Genomic DNA, 17,609 nt, shown 5'->3' on the forward strand with positions numbered 1-17,609 from the left:
GCATTTTATCCCTTTTTAACCTTCATGCTCTGAAGAACATCTCAGAACCTGGTAAACATTAATATTTCAGGCAAATTACGTACAGTTGACATTTTTAGACTATATGTTTTTGTGAAGATACAGACTATTCTGCTGAGAGGCCTCTGAACAGCAATACAGTGATTCTGAAATTAATGAAAACATTGGGGGCCTAGGAAGGTCCTCGGTGAGAAAAAAAACCCGAGTCAAAAGTGCAGTATTTAAGCAAATACTGCTGAAGAGAACAGTCTTTCATGAGAATAAAAGAAGCTGCTTTGTAAAAAGTTAAAATGTTCTCATTGTCAGGCACTTGTCTCTTGGTGGGGGAAAGACACAGAGGGTACTACCTACTGAAGCCATTTATCTATTGATATGGTCAGAGAGCAGGGCCTGAGGGCCTTGCACTATAAAAAGAATCAAGGAACTTTTGCTAAAAAGTTACTAATGGAATTCAGGTCTCCCTCTGACCTTAACACACACCTCACAAATTGATTGCCCTCATTACTCCCTTATTGGTTTCCTCCTAAAACTGCTTAAAATATTCAACGTACCTGGGTTTTATTTAATTGAAAGTTTATACTATTTTACATTAAATAGCCCAAAAGACTCATAAAATTTCATGGACATAGGAGTCACACATACACACACACAGACTGAAAAGAGTTGGGTAACTCATTAGATGAGAACCTTTAATTTTATTCTTACCTTTACCATTACTGGTTAATGCCTGGAGGCAAAATGCTGAACAAGCACGGTCCTTTTGAAATTCCTTTCTCCAACCAGATGTTTATATTCCTTCATATCAAGGTCATTTTAGGAACTATGGGTCTTATTCCAGTTAATAGCTTCATTAATGCACAGGGGACTCAAGCATAAAACTAAGTCACAGAAAATTATAACATAATAGGGAATATGCACAAAATATGAATACACTGTTATATCCTTTGATTCTCCTGAATTTTACATTACTCTGTGTTCCTAAAGTAAAGCCAAGAGGCAGATGAAAGGAAAACACTTGTTTGTTCATGACAATCAATCTGAAGATTATGATTAGAAAATTCATCCAAATAGAATGTTCCAAGATCTTTAAATGTTCTAATAAAGACAGCAGGATGATTTTAAGAAGCTGTCTCACCCTAAAGAAAAGCAAATACCACCCTTTACCGCCCAGCCTCCCTCCCTTTCAAGTTCACAAAAATACAAGAATTTCCAGGAGCTGAAAGACACACTCCTATAGCCATATTGAGTGAAGTAAGTGCCTAGCGCAACAAATTCTTTAAAAGCCAAAAGGATTGTTGTAACATTTTAGAACCCCCTAAAAATAAAGAACAGTAAAAGCATATGAGACAGGAAAAAAATGGGTCATGTAAAAACGACACCAGACTTCAAACTTCTCATTAACAACACTTGTGAAGCAATGCCTTCAAAGGTCTGAGGGAAAATGATTTCAACCCAGACTTCTATGGCCAGCCCATTTCTCTGCCAAAATAAAGGTAACTACAGACTTGCATGGATTTGGGAAATTTATCACACTCTCTCTCACAAAGGTGCATGTGCAAAGGTTCAAACAAGAAGAAAAAAAAAAGTGTTGCCAACTCAAAAGAACTAAGAAGGGAGAATGACAACTCAGCCTGCTGTCCAAACACCAGTTCAGATTAGTGTTATGCCTGAGGAAGGCTAAACGAGGGGGGAAAAGTAGAGAGAGAGATGAATGCTATCCTTTGGAATAGTGACTCTCAACCCTAATCAGACACAACATCCCCTGTGCTAGCTATTCCCCTCTGCCCTCCAGATCTATTTTCCCCCTGTTGTCTACCCTGTTCTGTGCCTTGGGGGACTAATGACTTAGAACCGCAAGCAATTCTGCTCTCCAGCTTCTCTCTGGGTTTCCCTTCTGGTGAAGGGCCAGCATCAGAGGAATCGGAGCGAAGGAAGACAAAGCCAGCAGAGTCGTGCCCTTTGCTCCCTCCCTGCCATGCACAGTCTCAGTGACTAGACTCTCCACAGCCTCTGTCAGGCAGCCTTTCTCCCGCCCAGCTCAGACCACAGCTCCCTCCTCCCGCTCTTGGAGGCCCAGGGGTAATAAGGGCTCTTCCTTCTGTAGCCAACTCTTGAATGCTTCACCATCCCGTCACTGGTTCCCTTAAACCTGCCTGACCCTCTCATTTGTGAACCATCCCTTGGAGTGGAATAGGCTATCTCCTACTGGGCCCTAACTAATAAACCCCCTATAAATGCAAAACACAGAATAACCCTTTTGCTATGCAGCAATGAAATTTATCCCTAGGTATATTACCTGCACAGACCCGTTTTCAAAAATATAACATCCTAACGGGAACAGAAACAAAGTAACTGAAATAACATGCATATTAGTATGTAAATGCTTAGGCGTAGCTGGTCTACAAGATAGTGGATGTATGCATCTAGTCTTATATAATGAAGAAGTCAGAACTTAAGGGAAGTTAGGCGATACTTAACTGAAATTTATCAAAAACAGAGTGCTGACATTTTGAAATAAGGGCTAAGAGGTTTTTATATATGTATCCATAAAATCAAGGAGAATGTGACAACTGAAAATGAAGGCTGACACAAGCCCCTTGTATTGGTAACACAGTATCAGAAGCATCATTACTGTGGGTGACATTTTTCAAAATAGTGAGCAATGGGCTTCCCTGGTGGCGCAGTAGTTGAGAGTCCGCCTGCCGATGCAGGGGACACGGGTTCGTGCCCCGGTCCGGGAAGATCCCACATGCCACGGAGTGACTGGGCCCGTGAGATATGGCCGCTGAGCCTGCACATCCGGAGCCTGTGCTCCGCAACGGGAGAGGCCACAACAGTGAGAGGCCCGCGTACCGCAAAAAAAAAAAAAAAAAAAAAAAAAAAGCAATTCTCAGGAAAGTTCTGACAAAGTTCAATCTTCCTTCAATTTACCCAGAAGTTGTCGCACTAGAAAAATAACTTAGTAAACCCATACAAAAAAACTTTGCATTTTGTAGATGAAGAGTTATGCTCTAGGCTCAAATAATTATAAACCGGCTTTAACTACAGAAACGTCCAACAGGGCATTCAAATGCCATGTGTGACGGACAATACAGCATGCATTCCAGGATTCCTAGAATCCTTGGATCCCACCCCCTAAATACCAGTGGCAAGCGCCCAGTCAACCGAGAAAATCAAAAACACCCCATACTTTTTAAAATGTCTGCTAGGGGTTATTACCATCACCGTTGATAGGCACCGGTTTATAATTTTGGACAACTTAAGGAAGCAATGAAGGGAGACAAGATGGGTAAAGAAGAAAAAAAAGACCCCAAGAAAAATAAAATTTTAAGAAATGCAACCAAGTACATTATGTGGTTTTGCAGTGAAAAACACTCTTGATGATGTAAACTCCATTAAATAGCCTTGAATTTCTAGAAGCAACTACTCAAAGAGCAGAGAACTTAACGATTCTTAGCATAAAAATCATTCTTACTTAATGATTCTTAAACATAAAGATTAGCAACCTTGGGAGGGTATTCCTCACAGAAATGTCTGGATGCAGGGGCGACTGGCAATGGTTTCAGAATCAAGTGTGTCTGACCCAGCATCTCTAATTCCCTTAGCATCTTCCTCAGTCACAAGATGACTGTCTCCTGTCTCATACACCAGAACGTATGTCACATGGCCACCCACAGCTGCCAGGGAAGCTAGAGCTGAAAACTTAGCAAAGAGGAGGAGGGGAAATGAGCATCAGGTAATTAACACTCATAGCGGAAATAGTACGACTATAAGGTCTACAGAGGAAAAACTGAGAAATAAAAGGGGTGAGTATATTACGTAAATTAAAAAGCTAAGTGTAGGTATGATGTGGATATAACAGATTATAATTAAAATCACTTAAGATTAGCATAAACATGACAGAAGTTCATTTTCTCTGAGACCTGAACATGTGACAGCTCTCCCCTGCAAAGCTATCAGGGCCCCAGGCTCCTTCAGACATGTTGTTCTGCTCTCCTCAACAGGCAGCAAGCATGTCCTCATCCAAATGGCTGCTCTAATGACTGACATGGGGATTCCAGCCAGTGGAAAAAGGGAGGATGTGCCCCTCTTTTCAAGGAATGGCCTATAAGGTTTGCACAGGGCACTTGCATTCATACCCCACTTGCCTGAACTTAGTCTTTTAGCTCTATCCAGCCACAAGAAGCTGGAAAAGACAACAGACCCTGATTGTTACATATTGTTAAGAGCCATCAGGAGAACAATTTGGGGCAACAGTTTGTCTGCCACATACTTGCTCCTAGTCTGGCAAGACTCACTTTCTGCTCTTCTCAGCAAAATCTCAGCCACCTGTAGCCTGTCTTCTTGAAATCTTTAAGAACAGAGACATTGCCTGTGCAATTCGTCGTGAGAACAGACTCAGTCCTGTTCGCATGTGCGAGAAAGTCGACATCCCCCTGGGCTGTGCTCTCGACCCACATTCTCTGCAGACAAGCACACCCAGTCCCATGGTTAACAACAAAAAAAAAAAAAGCGGGGAGAAGATGAGAAAAGGTAACCATGCTCCCAACTAAAAACTCTGTGGCTTGTAAGGAGGGGAGAACATACTGGGGTCAACTAGCAGACTAATAATGGTAAATAACCACATTCCAAGTAGAAGACGGGAGCCAGATGCTTGTAAGTGGGCTTGATCTCCCCACCCTGCCCCTTCTACAGGAAGTAATGGCTGGAGTCTGAGGAGGATGCAGGACGAAAAATGGTTTGTGCATCTTACTTCAATTTACAAAGGATTTGCCAGAAGAGTTAAAAACATAGGGAAGAGTAAAAAGGGTGCCCTCAGGAGATGTAACTGGGGTTGGGGAGAAATGGGACAGGAGACAGCTTTTTATGCCAAGTTCTGCAAGGCTTCGATTTTTAACCCCATGAATATGTTTTATTTAATAGCATAAATAGATTTAGCACATTATCATCTTCAAAATAACACTATTACCATATGGTCCATTTATAATATATTCACGAACTTAAATGGTGAGAAAATACTACCTATATCCTACACTACCCCTGAGGCTACCACCCTCTTCAGACCGGAACCACTGCCACAATCCCTCAATTGGTCTTCCAGCTTCCACTCTTGCTATTCTCAAGGCTGGACGATGCTTGAGGCATTGCCCTAAATTCCACGTAAATGGTGGCCCCTGGAGTTGTGCCATGTAGTGGCACTGGATCTTCTCAGGTACACACTGTTTTAGAATCTTAATCAGATCACTTTCCGAACCTGCTCAATACTCAACAGCTCCCCACCCTGCTTAAAGTCTGATCTTCCCATGGCCCAAAGAACTTACATAAGCTAGCCCATGCCTACCTCTCCAGACTCATCACTTCCTAGGATTTTTTCATCTATGTTCATCAGTGATACTGGCCTGTAGTTTTCTTTTTTTGTGACATCTTTGTCTGGTTTTGGTATCAGGGTAATGGCGGCCTCGTAGAATGAGTAGAATAAATCCTTGGATTTATCCTGTATGGGACTCTCTGTGCTTCCTGGACTTGATTGACTATTTCCCATATTAGGGAAGTTTTCAACTATAATCTCCTCCAATATTTTCTCAGTCCCTTTCTTTTTCTCTTCTTCTGGGACCCCTATAATTCGAATGTTGGTACATTTAATGTCTTCCCAGAGGTCTGAGAATGTCAATTCTTTTCATTCTTTTTTCTTTATTCTGCTCTGCAGTAGTTATTTCCACTATTTTATCTTCCAGGTCACTTATCCATTCTTCTGCTTCATTTATTCTGCTATTGATTCCTTCTGGAGAATTTTTAATTTCATTTACTGTATTGTTCATCATTGTTTGTTTGCGCTTTAGTTCTTCTAGGTCCTTGTTAAATGTTTCTTATATTTTCTCAATTCTATTTCCAAGATTTTGGATCATCTTTACTATCATTACTCTGAATTCTTTTTCAGGTAGACTGCATATTTTCTCTTCATTTGTTAGGTCTGGTGGGTTTTTACCTTGCTCCTTCATCTGCTGTGTGTTTCTCTGTCTTCTCATTTTGCTTAACTTACTGTGTTTGGGATCTCCTTTTCGCAGGCTGCAGGTTCGTAGTTCCCATTGTTTTTGGTGTCTGCCCCCAGTGGCTAAGGTTGGTTCAGTGGCTTGTGCAGGCTTCCTGGTAGAGGGGACTGGTGCCTGTGTTCTGGTGGATGAGGCTGGATCTTGTCTTTCTGGTTGGCAGTACTACGTCTGGTGGTGTGTTCTGGGATGTCTGTGGCCTTATCATGATTTTAGGCAGCCTCTCGCCTAATGGGTGGGATTGTGTTCCTGCCTTGCTAGCTGTTTGGCATAGGGTGTCCAGCACTGTAGCCTGCTGGTCGTTGAGGGGAGCTGGGTCTTAGCATTGAGAAGGTGATCTCTGGGAGAGCTCTAGCCATTTGATATTATGTGGAGCTGGGAGGTCTCTGGTGGACCAAAGTCCTGAACTCGGTTCTCCCACCACAGAGGCACAGGCCTGACACCCAGCCAGAGCACCAAGGCCCTGTCAGGCTCAGAAGAAAAGGGAGAAAAAAAGAAAAAGAAAAAAATAAAATAAAATAATGTTATTAAAATTTTTTTAAATTTAAAAGTAATAAAAGAAAGGAGAGAGCAACCAAACCAAAAAACAAATCCAACAATGATAACCAGCACTAAAAACTATACTAAAAAAAAAAAATGGACAGAACTCTAGGACAAATGGTAAAAGTAAAGCTATACAGACAGAATCACACAAAGAAGCATACATATACACACTCACAAGAGAAAAAAGGAAAAAAGTATATAATCTATATATTTAAAAAAAAGGAAGAGAGCAACCAAATCAATAAACAAATCTACCAATGATAATAAACTCTAAACACTAAACTAAGATAAACAAAAACCAAAAACAAATTAGATGCAGAAAGCAAACCCCCAAGTCTACAGTTGCTCCCAAAGTCCACTGTCTCAATTTTTAGGTGATTCGTTGTCTACTCAGGTATTCCAGAGATGCAAGGTACATCAAGTTGATTGTGGAGCTTTAATCCTCTGCGCCTGAGGCTGCTGGGAGAGATTTTCCTTTCTCTTCTTTGTTTGCACAGCTCCCGGGGTTCAGCTTTGAATTTGGACCCGCTTCTGCGTGTAGGTCGCCTGAGGGCGTCTGGTCTTCGCTCAGACAGGATGGGGTTAAAGGAGCAGCTGATTCGAGGGCTCTGGCTCACTCAGGCCGGGGAGAGGGAGGGGTACGGATGCGGGGCGAGCCTGAGGCAGCAGAGGCCAGCGTGACGTTGCACCAGCCTGAGGCGCACCGTGCGTTCTCCCTCGGAAGTTGTCCCTGGATCCCGGGACCCTGGCAGAGGCGGGCTGCACTGGGTCCCGGGAGGGGAGGTGTGGATAGTGACCTGTGCTGGCACACAGGCTTCTTGGTGGCAGCAGCAGCAGCAGCCTTAGCATCTCATGCCCGTCTCTGGGGTCCATGCTGATAGCCGTGGCTCACACCCATCTCTGGACCTCGTTTAAGTGGTGCTCTGAATCCCCTCTCCTCGCGCACCCAAAACAATGGTCTCTTGCCTCTTAGACAAGTCCAGACTTTTTCCCAGACTCCCTCCCGGGTAGCCATGGCGCACTAGCCCCCTTCAGGCTGTGTTCACGCAGCCAAGCCCAGTCCTCTCCCTGGGATCCGACCTCCGAAGCCCGAGCCTCAACTCCCAGCCCTCGCCCGCCCCGGCGGCTGAGCAGACAAGCCTCTCGGGCTGGTGAGTGCAGGTCGGCACCGATCCTCTGGGCAGGAATCTCTCCGCTTTGCCCTCTGCACCCCCATTGCTGCGCTCTCCTCCGTGGCTCCAAAGCTTCCCCCCGACCCCACCCCCCACCCCTCACCCCGTCTCCGCCAGTGAAGGGCCTTCCTAGTGTGTGGAAACCTTTCCTCCTTCACGGCTCCCTCCCAGAGGTGCAGGTCCCATCCCTATTCTTTTGTCTCTGTTTTTTCTTTTTTCTTTTGCCCTACACAGGTATGTGGGGAGTTTCTTGCCTTTTGGGAAGTCTGAGGTCTTCTGCCAGCGTTCAGTAGGTGTTCTGTAGGAGTTGTTCCACATGTAGATGTATTTCTGATGTATTTGTGGGGAGGAAGGTGATTTCCACGTCTTACTCCTCCACCATCTTGAAGGTCTTCCCGTGAATTTTTTTTTTAAGGAAAAAATCTGAAGACTTAAAACTAACATTAAAGATTAAGAAAATAAGTGAGAAATATGCCCAACTCTGTGTTAATATACATGAAAATCTAGAAATGGCCAATTTTCTGAAATTATGCAATCATCACAATTGAATCTGGAATAAGAAGAAAAATCTAATAGGCTAGGGAAAGGAAAAAATCAAAAATAGGTTCTGGATGTAGTTCATTTCATGAGTCAATTGTTTCAAAAGTTCACGTATAATAGGGGTTACCCTAGCAATGCAAACATGGTTTAATAAGAACCTAGAAATATGTCCCATCAGTAAAGTAAAACTAGTCAATCACCTCAATTGATGCAGAAAAGAAATCTGATAACATTCAGAGTCCATTCCTGACATTTTATCCTCTTAAACGTAATAAAAACAGAATTATCCTAAAACACTAACCAACACTATATTTACTGGTAGAATACCAAAAGCATTCCCAGGAAAGCCTGGACCAAGCCTAAGGTATTGGCCACAAGTACACATACTCTTCTAGACATTGTATTAGGACAGTTGCCCTGTGAAACAAAAGAGGTACAGCTACTGGACCAGACAAAAGTTATAACTATCAGCAGATGATTCAACCACCTACTTAGAAAATCTAGAAGAATAAAGTACTAATTACTCAGTCAGTAGTGTACTGTAATATAACCAGCTGTAACAAAAATTAGAGTTTTACATTTATCCATAATAAAACAGGGAAGGATGTCACAGTAAAAACAAAAATTATAAAATGCTTAAAAATAACCTTAATTATAAATGCAAAGGTTCTATATAATGAAAATGCAAAACATCACAAAGACATAAGAAGCTTAACTAAAGAGATATGCTGGGCTTCCCTGGTGGCACAGTGGTTGGGAGTCCGCCTGCAGTTAGGGGACACGGGTTCGTGCCCTGGTCCGGGAAGATCCCACATGCCGCGGAGCGGCTAGGCCCATGAGCCATGGCCACTGGAACCTGCGCGTCCAGAGCCTGTGCTCCGCAACGGGAGAAACCACAACAGTGAGAGGCCCGCATACCGCAAAAAAAAAAAAAAAAAAAAGATATGCTATGTTCCTAGAAGACTAAATGTAATAAAATATAGTTTCCTAAACAAGATTAAATTAAAAATGATAGCACCTAATTTGGAGCACATCCATGCAGTAGGCCCTATACTAACCACTTTATATGTATCACTTCATTTAATCAGAACAGGAATACTATGAGGTCATTATCCCCATTTTACAAATGAAAAACCCAGGGCCCAGAGACATGAAATGCCTTGCTCACACAGTGAATGAATAGAAAATAATGAAGCCCAGGCCCTCTGAAGCCAAAGAGTGATTTCCATCAGATATTAAAATATGGTAAGATCATAATTATGGTATTAGCAGTAGGAAAAAGTAGTACATTAATGAATTAGAATAGGTAGCCTAGAAACAGGTAGACATCACTGAACATTATCCCATGAGAAATTTTCTGCTTGTTTTATTCTCTAGTCTCAGAACATTTTGTGCTTAAACTCACATACCAGGGGCTCAATAAATATTTGATCAATGAATTAATGAAGAATATAAATGATTTGGTCTAACACCTTAGTAATTGAAGTAGAGCTTAATCAGAAGTTAGGCTTCAAGAATTGCTTAGCTGTTTGGGGGGAAAAAGTCAACTCCTTGATTCAAATTTTAATTCAAGATGGGAAACTTATTAGCCAAGAATATAAATAAGAAATAAGTTTTTAAGATCAACTGAATTCTATCTAAAAAACGAAACAAAAGGCAGAAAGGCAGACTATAGAAACAGCCTCCACAAAGGGAGGGGACCACCCACCACCTTCAACATACTGAGGACGGGGACACGTTAGTAAGTGACACCTAAATCTCAATAGAGAAGTAGGAATAGGATATTAGATCATATACATTCATCCTCCCAAGCAGTCAGAAATGAGCAAATTAAATACCACCTCAGCTATCAGACTGAGGAGGACAGCCTTTTAATTATTCATACCCTTTGCCCCAGTAACATTCTCATCACAAAAATTCATTCCTAACTCGAAAGTTATAAAATGAAAATATTCAAACCATAAAGTTTACAAAGCAATGTGATAAAATTTCAAGAAGCAAAGCAAAGCATCAAGGATGCTCTACAAAGTAGAAGGCTCCCAAATACAAACCAAGGACTTAACCCATTACGCAATCTGAGGAAAACAGGGGCTTTCCTTACGGTCTAACCTAACATTAGAGTTTTAGAAATAGCACAAAAATAAAGACACTCTTAGATAAGTCCTTAGTTTTTAATTACTTCACTTAAAACAATTACTAGAGAATGACTTCTAAGGTTTACTTTTCGAAAAACCCATATGCATTCCTACTGCACACACTGAAAAAACATTCCACCTGCTAATGATCTTGTAAGACCAGACCACTGTGAAATTCACTCTTCAGTTAGGCATTACTCAGGGTCAACTCCAACTTCGAGATTTCACTAGATTCTCCTTTCCAGTTCATTTTGTAATGGTAAAGCTCAGGCTTACCCTCCTATATTTCCCGTTGCAAACACCGTGATCTATCCGTGGTTTTGTAATGAATAAATTACACAATTGATAATGTAGTTCAATAGCCTCCAGCATATCACCAAATTAAAGACCTTTTAAAAGTCTAAATACGCACTGTCTTCCCACTGTATTGGTTCAATAGAGTCTAAAATATTTAGATGTTTTTTGTTCCTTGCCTAGAGCACCCCTATTACCTTTTCCTCAATATGTAATACGGGGTTTAATTACTCAGTAATCTCACTCATTATTGCAAATATTATACTTTCACCTTGCCTAGGTGAAAATAAGCCATAAACTAAGTCATTTTCCTGTACTTTCCCTTTAAAACAGGGATTATCAAGTCTGATCGTACACTGGTATCACCTGGGAAGCTTTATGACTCTAACCCAGAGATTGGTTTAATTAGTCTGGGGTACAACCTGGATAATGGGATTTTTTTTTGAATTTTGATTTATTTTTTATACAGCAGGTTCTTATTAACCATTTATACATATTAGTGTATATACGTCAATCCCAATCTCCCAATTTATCCCACCACCACCCCCACTTTCCCCCCTTGGTGTCCATACGTTTGTTCTCTACAACGGTGTCTCTATTTCTGCCCTGCAAACCGGTTCATCTGTACCATTTTCCTAGGTTCCACACATATGTGTTAATACACGATATTTGTTTTTCTCTGACTTCACTCTGAGTTTTAAAAGCTCTCCAGGTGATTCTAACATGCAGCTAAGGATAAGAATCCCAGGGTGGTTTTTTTTCCTTTTTTTTTTTAAAAAAAAGGAAATCATATCAAAATCCTTAGGTAACTTAAACACCGGTCCTAAGGTGACATGTTACAGATTTGGGACAGTTCCATCATTAGCTCCTTGAATACTCTTAAAGCTTTGGAACAATATCATTTGTTCCAATGCTATTCTATTTACAATCATTAGTTTTTTTCCTGGCCTAAAAACGGAAACGGCAATAACACGTGACTATGCGACCCACCATCTTTGCCAAAGAAAGGTCTCATTTGAAATGCATAAAAAGTAGCACAATAACTCAAGAGGCCTGCCTCACTAGAAAACAATAACTGGTAGAATTTTCCATTCAGAATTCCCATACTTAACAGCCTGACAATTGGGTTTCTTAATTTTGTTTTGAAGGTCTTTCATGACTTTACAAACTATGCCATTTATCTTGTGAGTGTAGAAATGAAGGGAACTGCTTCCATTTAAAAGAGGGAACACACAGAATGACAATATTTTATTTCACTTTATAAGCAGTAAACGTAAACCAAAATTACAGCTGATTTCATTTTTGAAAGAAGCGAACTCCAATATCGCTTAATCCATTTCAGTTCTCATTAGCACAACTCATTCCACCAAATTAAGTGCCGCGGTCTCAAGACACCCTGCGGAGGGATAGATGAATCAATTGAAACAAGCAGCATTTTTTTCCTCTAAGTCCAGTCTGAGGTTTCACTCTAATGTGTGGTTTCCAACTCACTCCCCACAGGACAATGTACTCCATATTAAAAGCAGCCAACAACATAACCCATACCTTCTGCACCATAAAGTACCAAAGCGCAAGGAGCAAAGCATGAATTATCCTAACTCCTTGAGAGGGTGGACTTTTTAGACTATCACCACATCTCCTGGAAACCTGCAAGCAAGAAAGCAAGGCATGCTGTGGGGCTTCTACACTGCTTGTCTCTCGGACTTGGTTGTGGCATTGGGACAGTCTTCTCTTCGAAGTCATTAGTTCTATACCAACAGGTATTACCCTTTTTATGGCTTTCTTTACAGAGGGTGGGGTGAGGCCTGGTGGTCTCAAAACATGTTTAGGAACATTAATTTCCACAGAAGAGAGGTTGACTCTTTGCCTTTATATTCTTCCCTCCACCCTATACCTCCCTAATTCCTCCAGACAGGGACTAAATCTGACACTTCCTATCCAACAAGCATTTAACTAGGTTCTTATACATCATGCACTACGCTGAGAATACATCAGGCCACAGTCGTATCTTAGGCCCCAAAGATGGCACAACATAGCACTAAGGAACAATGACCCCTAGCATAAGGTAAGTGATTCCTGGCCTTTGTAAATCTAGCTCATTTTTTCATAAAATTATCTTTTCTGAGCCTGGGGATCACCTAAGCAGTGAGAACATTTTTTTTTAAGCTACAGAAAGTACTGCCATTTCCAAAGAGGGATAAAAGTGGCCACTTTACTGCAGTATAAACACTCAGACGCGCCAAGTGCAGAACCCACTGTGTATTATTTCACCCAATGCTATTTCCCCACAGTGCTCTCTTCCTGATCGGTTCTACCAAAGGAGGTTACTTCCCCACCGTCTGCAATTTCACATTATTTGTATACATTTCTCAAACTTCGTGTGGAAAATTATGCAAAGTGGTGGGAGTGATTATATAAGCAGGTTTAAGGCAGTTTAGTGAGATTACAGTGACACATAAAAATGCAAAGAACAAGGGTAGATGAATCACATGTTAAGTTATTAGATACCATTTTAGTCTTTTTGATTCCCTCTTCATTATTTCTAGTTTAAGATAGTTGGCTTCAACATCTGACTTACTAAATTTAATAAAACAAATAATGAACAAAGCAGCTACTGACTAGAAACCTATAGACTAGCCAACCAAAACTGTGAGCACTTTAAGTCATGCACACCTGAAATCGTTATAAACTGACACCTGCAATCTGTAAACCACATCTATGGAACATACTTAACCTCTTCTATGGTAGTCATTATGTTTCTCAGATTCTCCCTACCTTCTAACCACCATGGACTTTATTTTGCCTTCAGCGTCTCAATGTTTTCCAAAGGTTCGACAAATTGCCTTTATTAAGCAATAAGTGATTAGCTTTAACTGCATCATTGTTGTTTTCTAGTTTCAACGCTGATCCCACCTTTAACCAATGACCTAGAATCATCCAAGGTTCATCATTATCACTGTTAACTGATGGTGCAAAGGTAATCAACGTAAATAAGCATCAGAGGCTTAAGCATTATTCACAGCTGAAGTCATTTTTGCCATTGGCTGTTTGTTACTCCACATTGGTAGCATGTGTGAACCATTTAGGTGGTGTGACCACCCGGTACAAGGCGTTGTCAGTGCCTGGTCTACACTCCTCCCAGAGTTTTCTGTAAAGCCTGAAGTTATCAGACTGGCATAAGCTAACCACCATTATTCTTCTAAGCTGAAATTTTCCAGCCAAAAGCAAAGACAGACATGTTTTAGTCAACTGAGTTTAACGCTATTAAGCTGTTTCAACTCGTGGATACAACCTCCTACTAGCTTTGTGGGCCATCTTAGCCAAGTGGGAAAACAAAAAACAGTACAGCTCAGTTGGTTCACAGAAACCCACCGACTCTACTAGTGAGACAGCTTTGACTGCCAGGATAAGGCTTTTATCTTCCTGTGATTAATTTTCTTCATTTATAAGATGAGGACCCTTTCAAATCTCAATTTCTGAGTTTCTAAATTCTTAAAGTTAGAAGTGAGTAAGCAGCAATATGCATTTCAATTACAACAACTTAAGCTATTAAATCCTTTTACTAGATGTCTGACTACTTGAAGATACAGAATAAAAATATACAATGGGGGCTTCCCTGGTGGCGCAGTGGTTGGGAGTCCGCCTGCCGATGCAGGGGACATGGGTTCGTGCCCAGGTCCGGGAAAATCCCACAGGCCACGGAGCGGCTAGGTCCGTGAGCCCTGGCCGCTGAACCTACGCGTCCAGAGCCTGTGCTCCGCCACGAGAGAGGCCACAACAGTGAGAGGCCCGCGTACCGCAAAAAAAAAAAAAAAAAAAAAAAAATATATATATATATACACAATGGATTAGTGATTTTGCAATTATCCTGTTACTTCTTTTATATAACCCAACTGTATACTTCAAGAACAAAGTTTTTGTCATTAATTATTGGCTTGTGCATCAAATCCGGAGGAATACAGTTAAATTCCCATTTCATTTTGTCCTGGGAGGAAACCCGACTGCCAAGAATTGCTCCAGCTCCCTTTAACAAGCAACTTGTTAAAAAAAAAAGTGGGGGGCCTTTTGAATAAGGGAAACACTTAAGTTGTTTGGGGGCCTCCCCCTTAAAATATAAGTCACAAAACTTCACCTCACAGCATTTAATGCTCTCAATATTTAGAAAATAGAAATTTCCAAGCAGTCTTAAGTATTTTTGTACAGAATATACGCAATGTTTTGCTTCCTTTTTGCAGTTTGGAATTATTTTTGGTGATGCCTGAAGGAGGTTATAACAGTGGTCTCCTCAGTGGTATTGTGAATGCACCTGTTTGCCTATTCAAATAATTTCTGGAGAAACATTCTATTTAAACAAGAGTGTCAGAGAAATCTGCCCTATTTGAACAAGCGAGAGTTTGTTTCATTAACAAAACGCAACAAGTATGTACAGTAAGAATCAGCTACCAGTAAGCGACTCTTTGCAAAAGCATCTTCAGTGATCATATTCCAGACAGGAATAGCCTCAGTTTCACCAAACGTTATTTTTATACTTTAACACACAGAAAATAAACTTAAATGCAATATGAATATTAAAACTGGAGACTGGATGATATTCATAAACTTATATGACAACATACACAAAAACTTAGTTTAAGAGTGACTACTGAAGATGAAAGTCTCTTGACCTACAGAGTTAAGAGGCACTGGGTGACTGTAATACAACCCAATGCAATCAAAGGATAACACAGTGTGGTACTCACCTAGGAACAAAATGGAAGGCTCACAAAAACTCCACAGGGCACTCAAAACTGACCTCACAAATGGTGGCTTCAATCATACCAATTGGTTAGGGAATAGAAAATGTTACTCAGAAATCCTTCTCTCCTCCAAAATGAAGGGCCTGCCTGGATCCCAAGGTCTTTTCCAGCTCTAGCATTCTGTGACTAACTTACCTAGAGGGTTAGGCATTTGAAGGATCTGTGTAATTAGCCACCAGCTGTAGCGAATCATCCCCTAAGTACTCCCAGGGAGCAATTCAAAACAGCTGCTTGGTTTAGGCCTGTTTTAAGAGGTTGGGTAAATGGGGGTGGGAGGGTGATGGGAAGACTGCATTTACTCTGAAATACTAGCTTCTCACAAGTCAATTCAGAAATGCTCCAAATTTCTAAGAAATGCTTCACATTTGTAAGTTAATGGTTCAGAAAACTAACAAACATCTGTGCAACTAGGTATGCTTTGGACAAATTACAATACAATCTCTCTGGGTCTCCACATCCTGTCCCAAACTAAGGGGGCTAGTGCAGATTTCTGGTGAATCGTCTAGGTTCAACATTCTATCAAGATTTCTTAGTTTCTATTGAAAACATTCACCCAATTCGGGCAATTTTGAGTCATCACTTTCGTCTGCTACGGACTATTAGACCCTGGGGTCTTGTTTTAAAACTAAAGTTGGCACGTATTTCACCTGAAACTCTTTAGCTCTTTGGGAATGGGGACAAAAAGCGCTTTCGTGATGAAGTAGTTATGAACCAGTCCTTATTTTTCATCAAGAGCGTGTTTCCTTAGGCCCGCCGAGACCGGTAATTTCTAACCCACAGCAACTCTCAAAGCTGCACACCTTCCCTCCTTCGGATCTGATGTCCTAGTTACACAGCAATACAGGAAAACTTGTCCAGTTAGCTTTGTTTCGTGGAACATTTCTACACCTTCTCCCCCAGAAATGACTTCTCCCTAGCTATCAGAAGTGTTCATATTCCACACTCATTCAGACCCACGGTAAAGCCCAGCTCCAGGAGGGCCAAGCGGACAGGAATGCACCACTACCCTTCGAAATTAAAGTTGATGGGAGCTGTGTTCTCACCCGGCCGGGGCCGAGCCGGCCGGTGCAACGGCCGCACCGCCGGGCTGTCAGGTCGGTCTCGGTCCCGACCAAGCTGACAGCTTCTGCCAACCGCGGGGGAGAAGATGCGTCCATTGCAACCTGATACCCAGCGGGCTAAAGCACCGTCCTCCCTCCAAAGATTCCCTTGCCCTCCAAGACTAACAAAAATACAGTGTCCTGCAGGAGGACAACGGACAGGCGCCCCAGAAAAGCCCAGGGAGGAAGAAGTGGGGCTGGAGACGCCCGGTCCTGCCGGCAACTCACCTTCTGCTGCCTCCGGGCCATGTCGGTGGGCTGCTTGGCGTTGAAGGGGTACGCGATGCATCTCACCACGAAGACGTAGAGCTGCAGGCGGATCCTCCGCTCCTGCTCCTCGTCCAGCAGCCGTTCGGGCTCGTCTCGCCCCTCGCTGAGCACCGAGGGGCTCGGGCTCACGGGTCTGGCTGCGCCGCCGCCGCCGCCCGCGCGCCCTGCCGCGTCCCGCCGCCCTTCCCGAGCCGGGGCCGGCTGCGCTCGCTGAGAGCCGCCGGCCGCCACCAGCACCTCGCGGCTCTCCTCTTCCAGCCCCTCGTCCGACTCCTCTTCGCTGGAAGACGGGTCCAGCATAGTGCTCGGGGCACCCCGCCGCTCGGCCCGCGGCCCCCAGGCGCCTCACCCCCTGCCGCTGCGCCCGCGGGTCTGAGGGAGCCGCGCGGCTGGCAGCAGCGGCCGCAGAACGAAAGGGAAACTGGCCGAGGCTTTCCGGACACGTCGAGTTAGACCCAAGAGTGTTTCCTACCACCAGAGCGAAAGGGGCGGGCGGGAGCCGAGAGGAGGACTGGTGGGGGGGGGTGGTGAGGGTGGAGGAGCCGCCGGGATTAAATAGGCGGAGTTAGCGTAGGGGGTGAGCCCGAGCGCCTGGTGAACTGCTCGGCTGGCCCGGGCCCCGCCTGCCCCGTAGTCCTCCAACGTCCGCCGGCTGAGGTGGAGCCGCCCGAGCGCCCGGGTGCAGGTGGGGAAC

The 17,609-nt window shown here is 42.9% G+C and overlaps 1 protein-coding gene across 13 annotated transcripts in view; it reads right to left on the minus strand.

Moving 5' to 3' along the window:
- The window catches only part of CADPS2 (calcium dependent secretion activator 2), a 492,820-nt gene extending 475,423 nt beyond the window's left edge, over positions 1–17,397 (minus strand). For all 13 annotated transcript variants that reach the window (XM_065883719.1, XM_065883723.1, XM_065883721.1 and 10 more), the window contains exon 1: positions 16,874–17,397. In XM_065883719.1, coding sequence (XP_065739791.1) covers positions 16,874–17,215 — 342 coding nt within the window. In that variant the 5' untranslated portion in view covers positions 17,216–17,397. The remainder of the gene's footprint in view (positions 1–16,873) is intronic.
- Between the last annotated feature and the right edge of the window lie 212 nt (positions 17,398–17,609).

This window comes from Phocoena phocoena, chromosome 9, assembly GCF_963924675.1.
Source record: "Phocoena phocoena chromosome 9, mPhoPho1.1, whole genome shotgun sequence".
Lineage (NCBI taxonomy): Eukaryota > Metazoa > Chordata > Mammalia > Artiodactyla > Phocoenidae > Phocoena > Phocoena phocoena.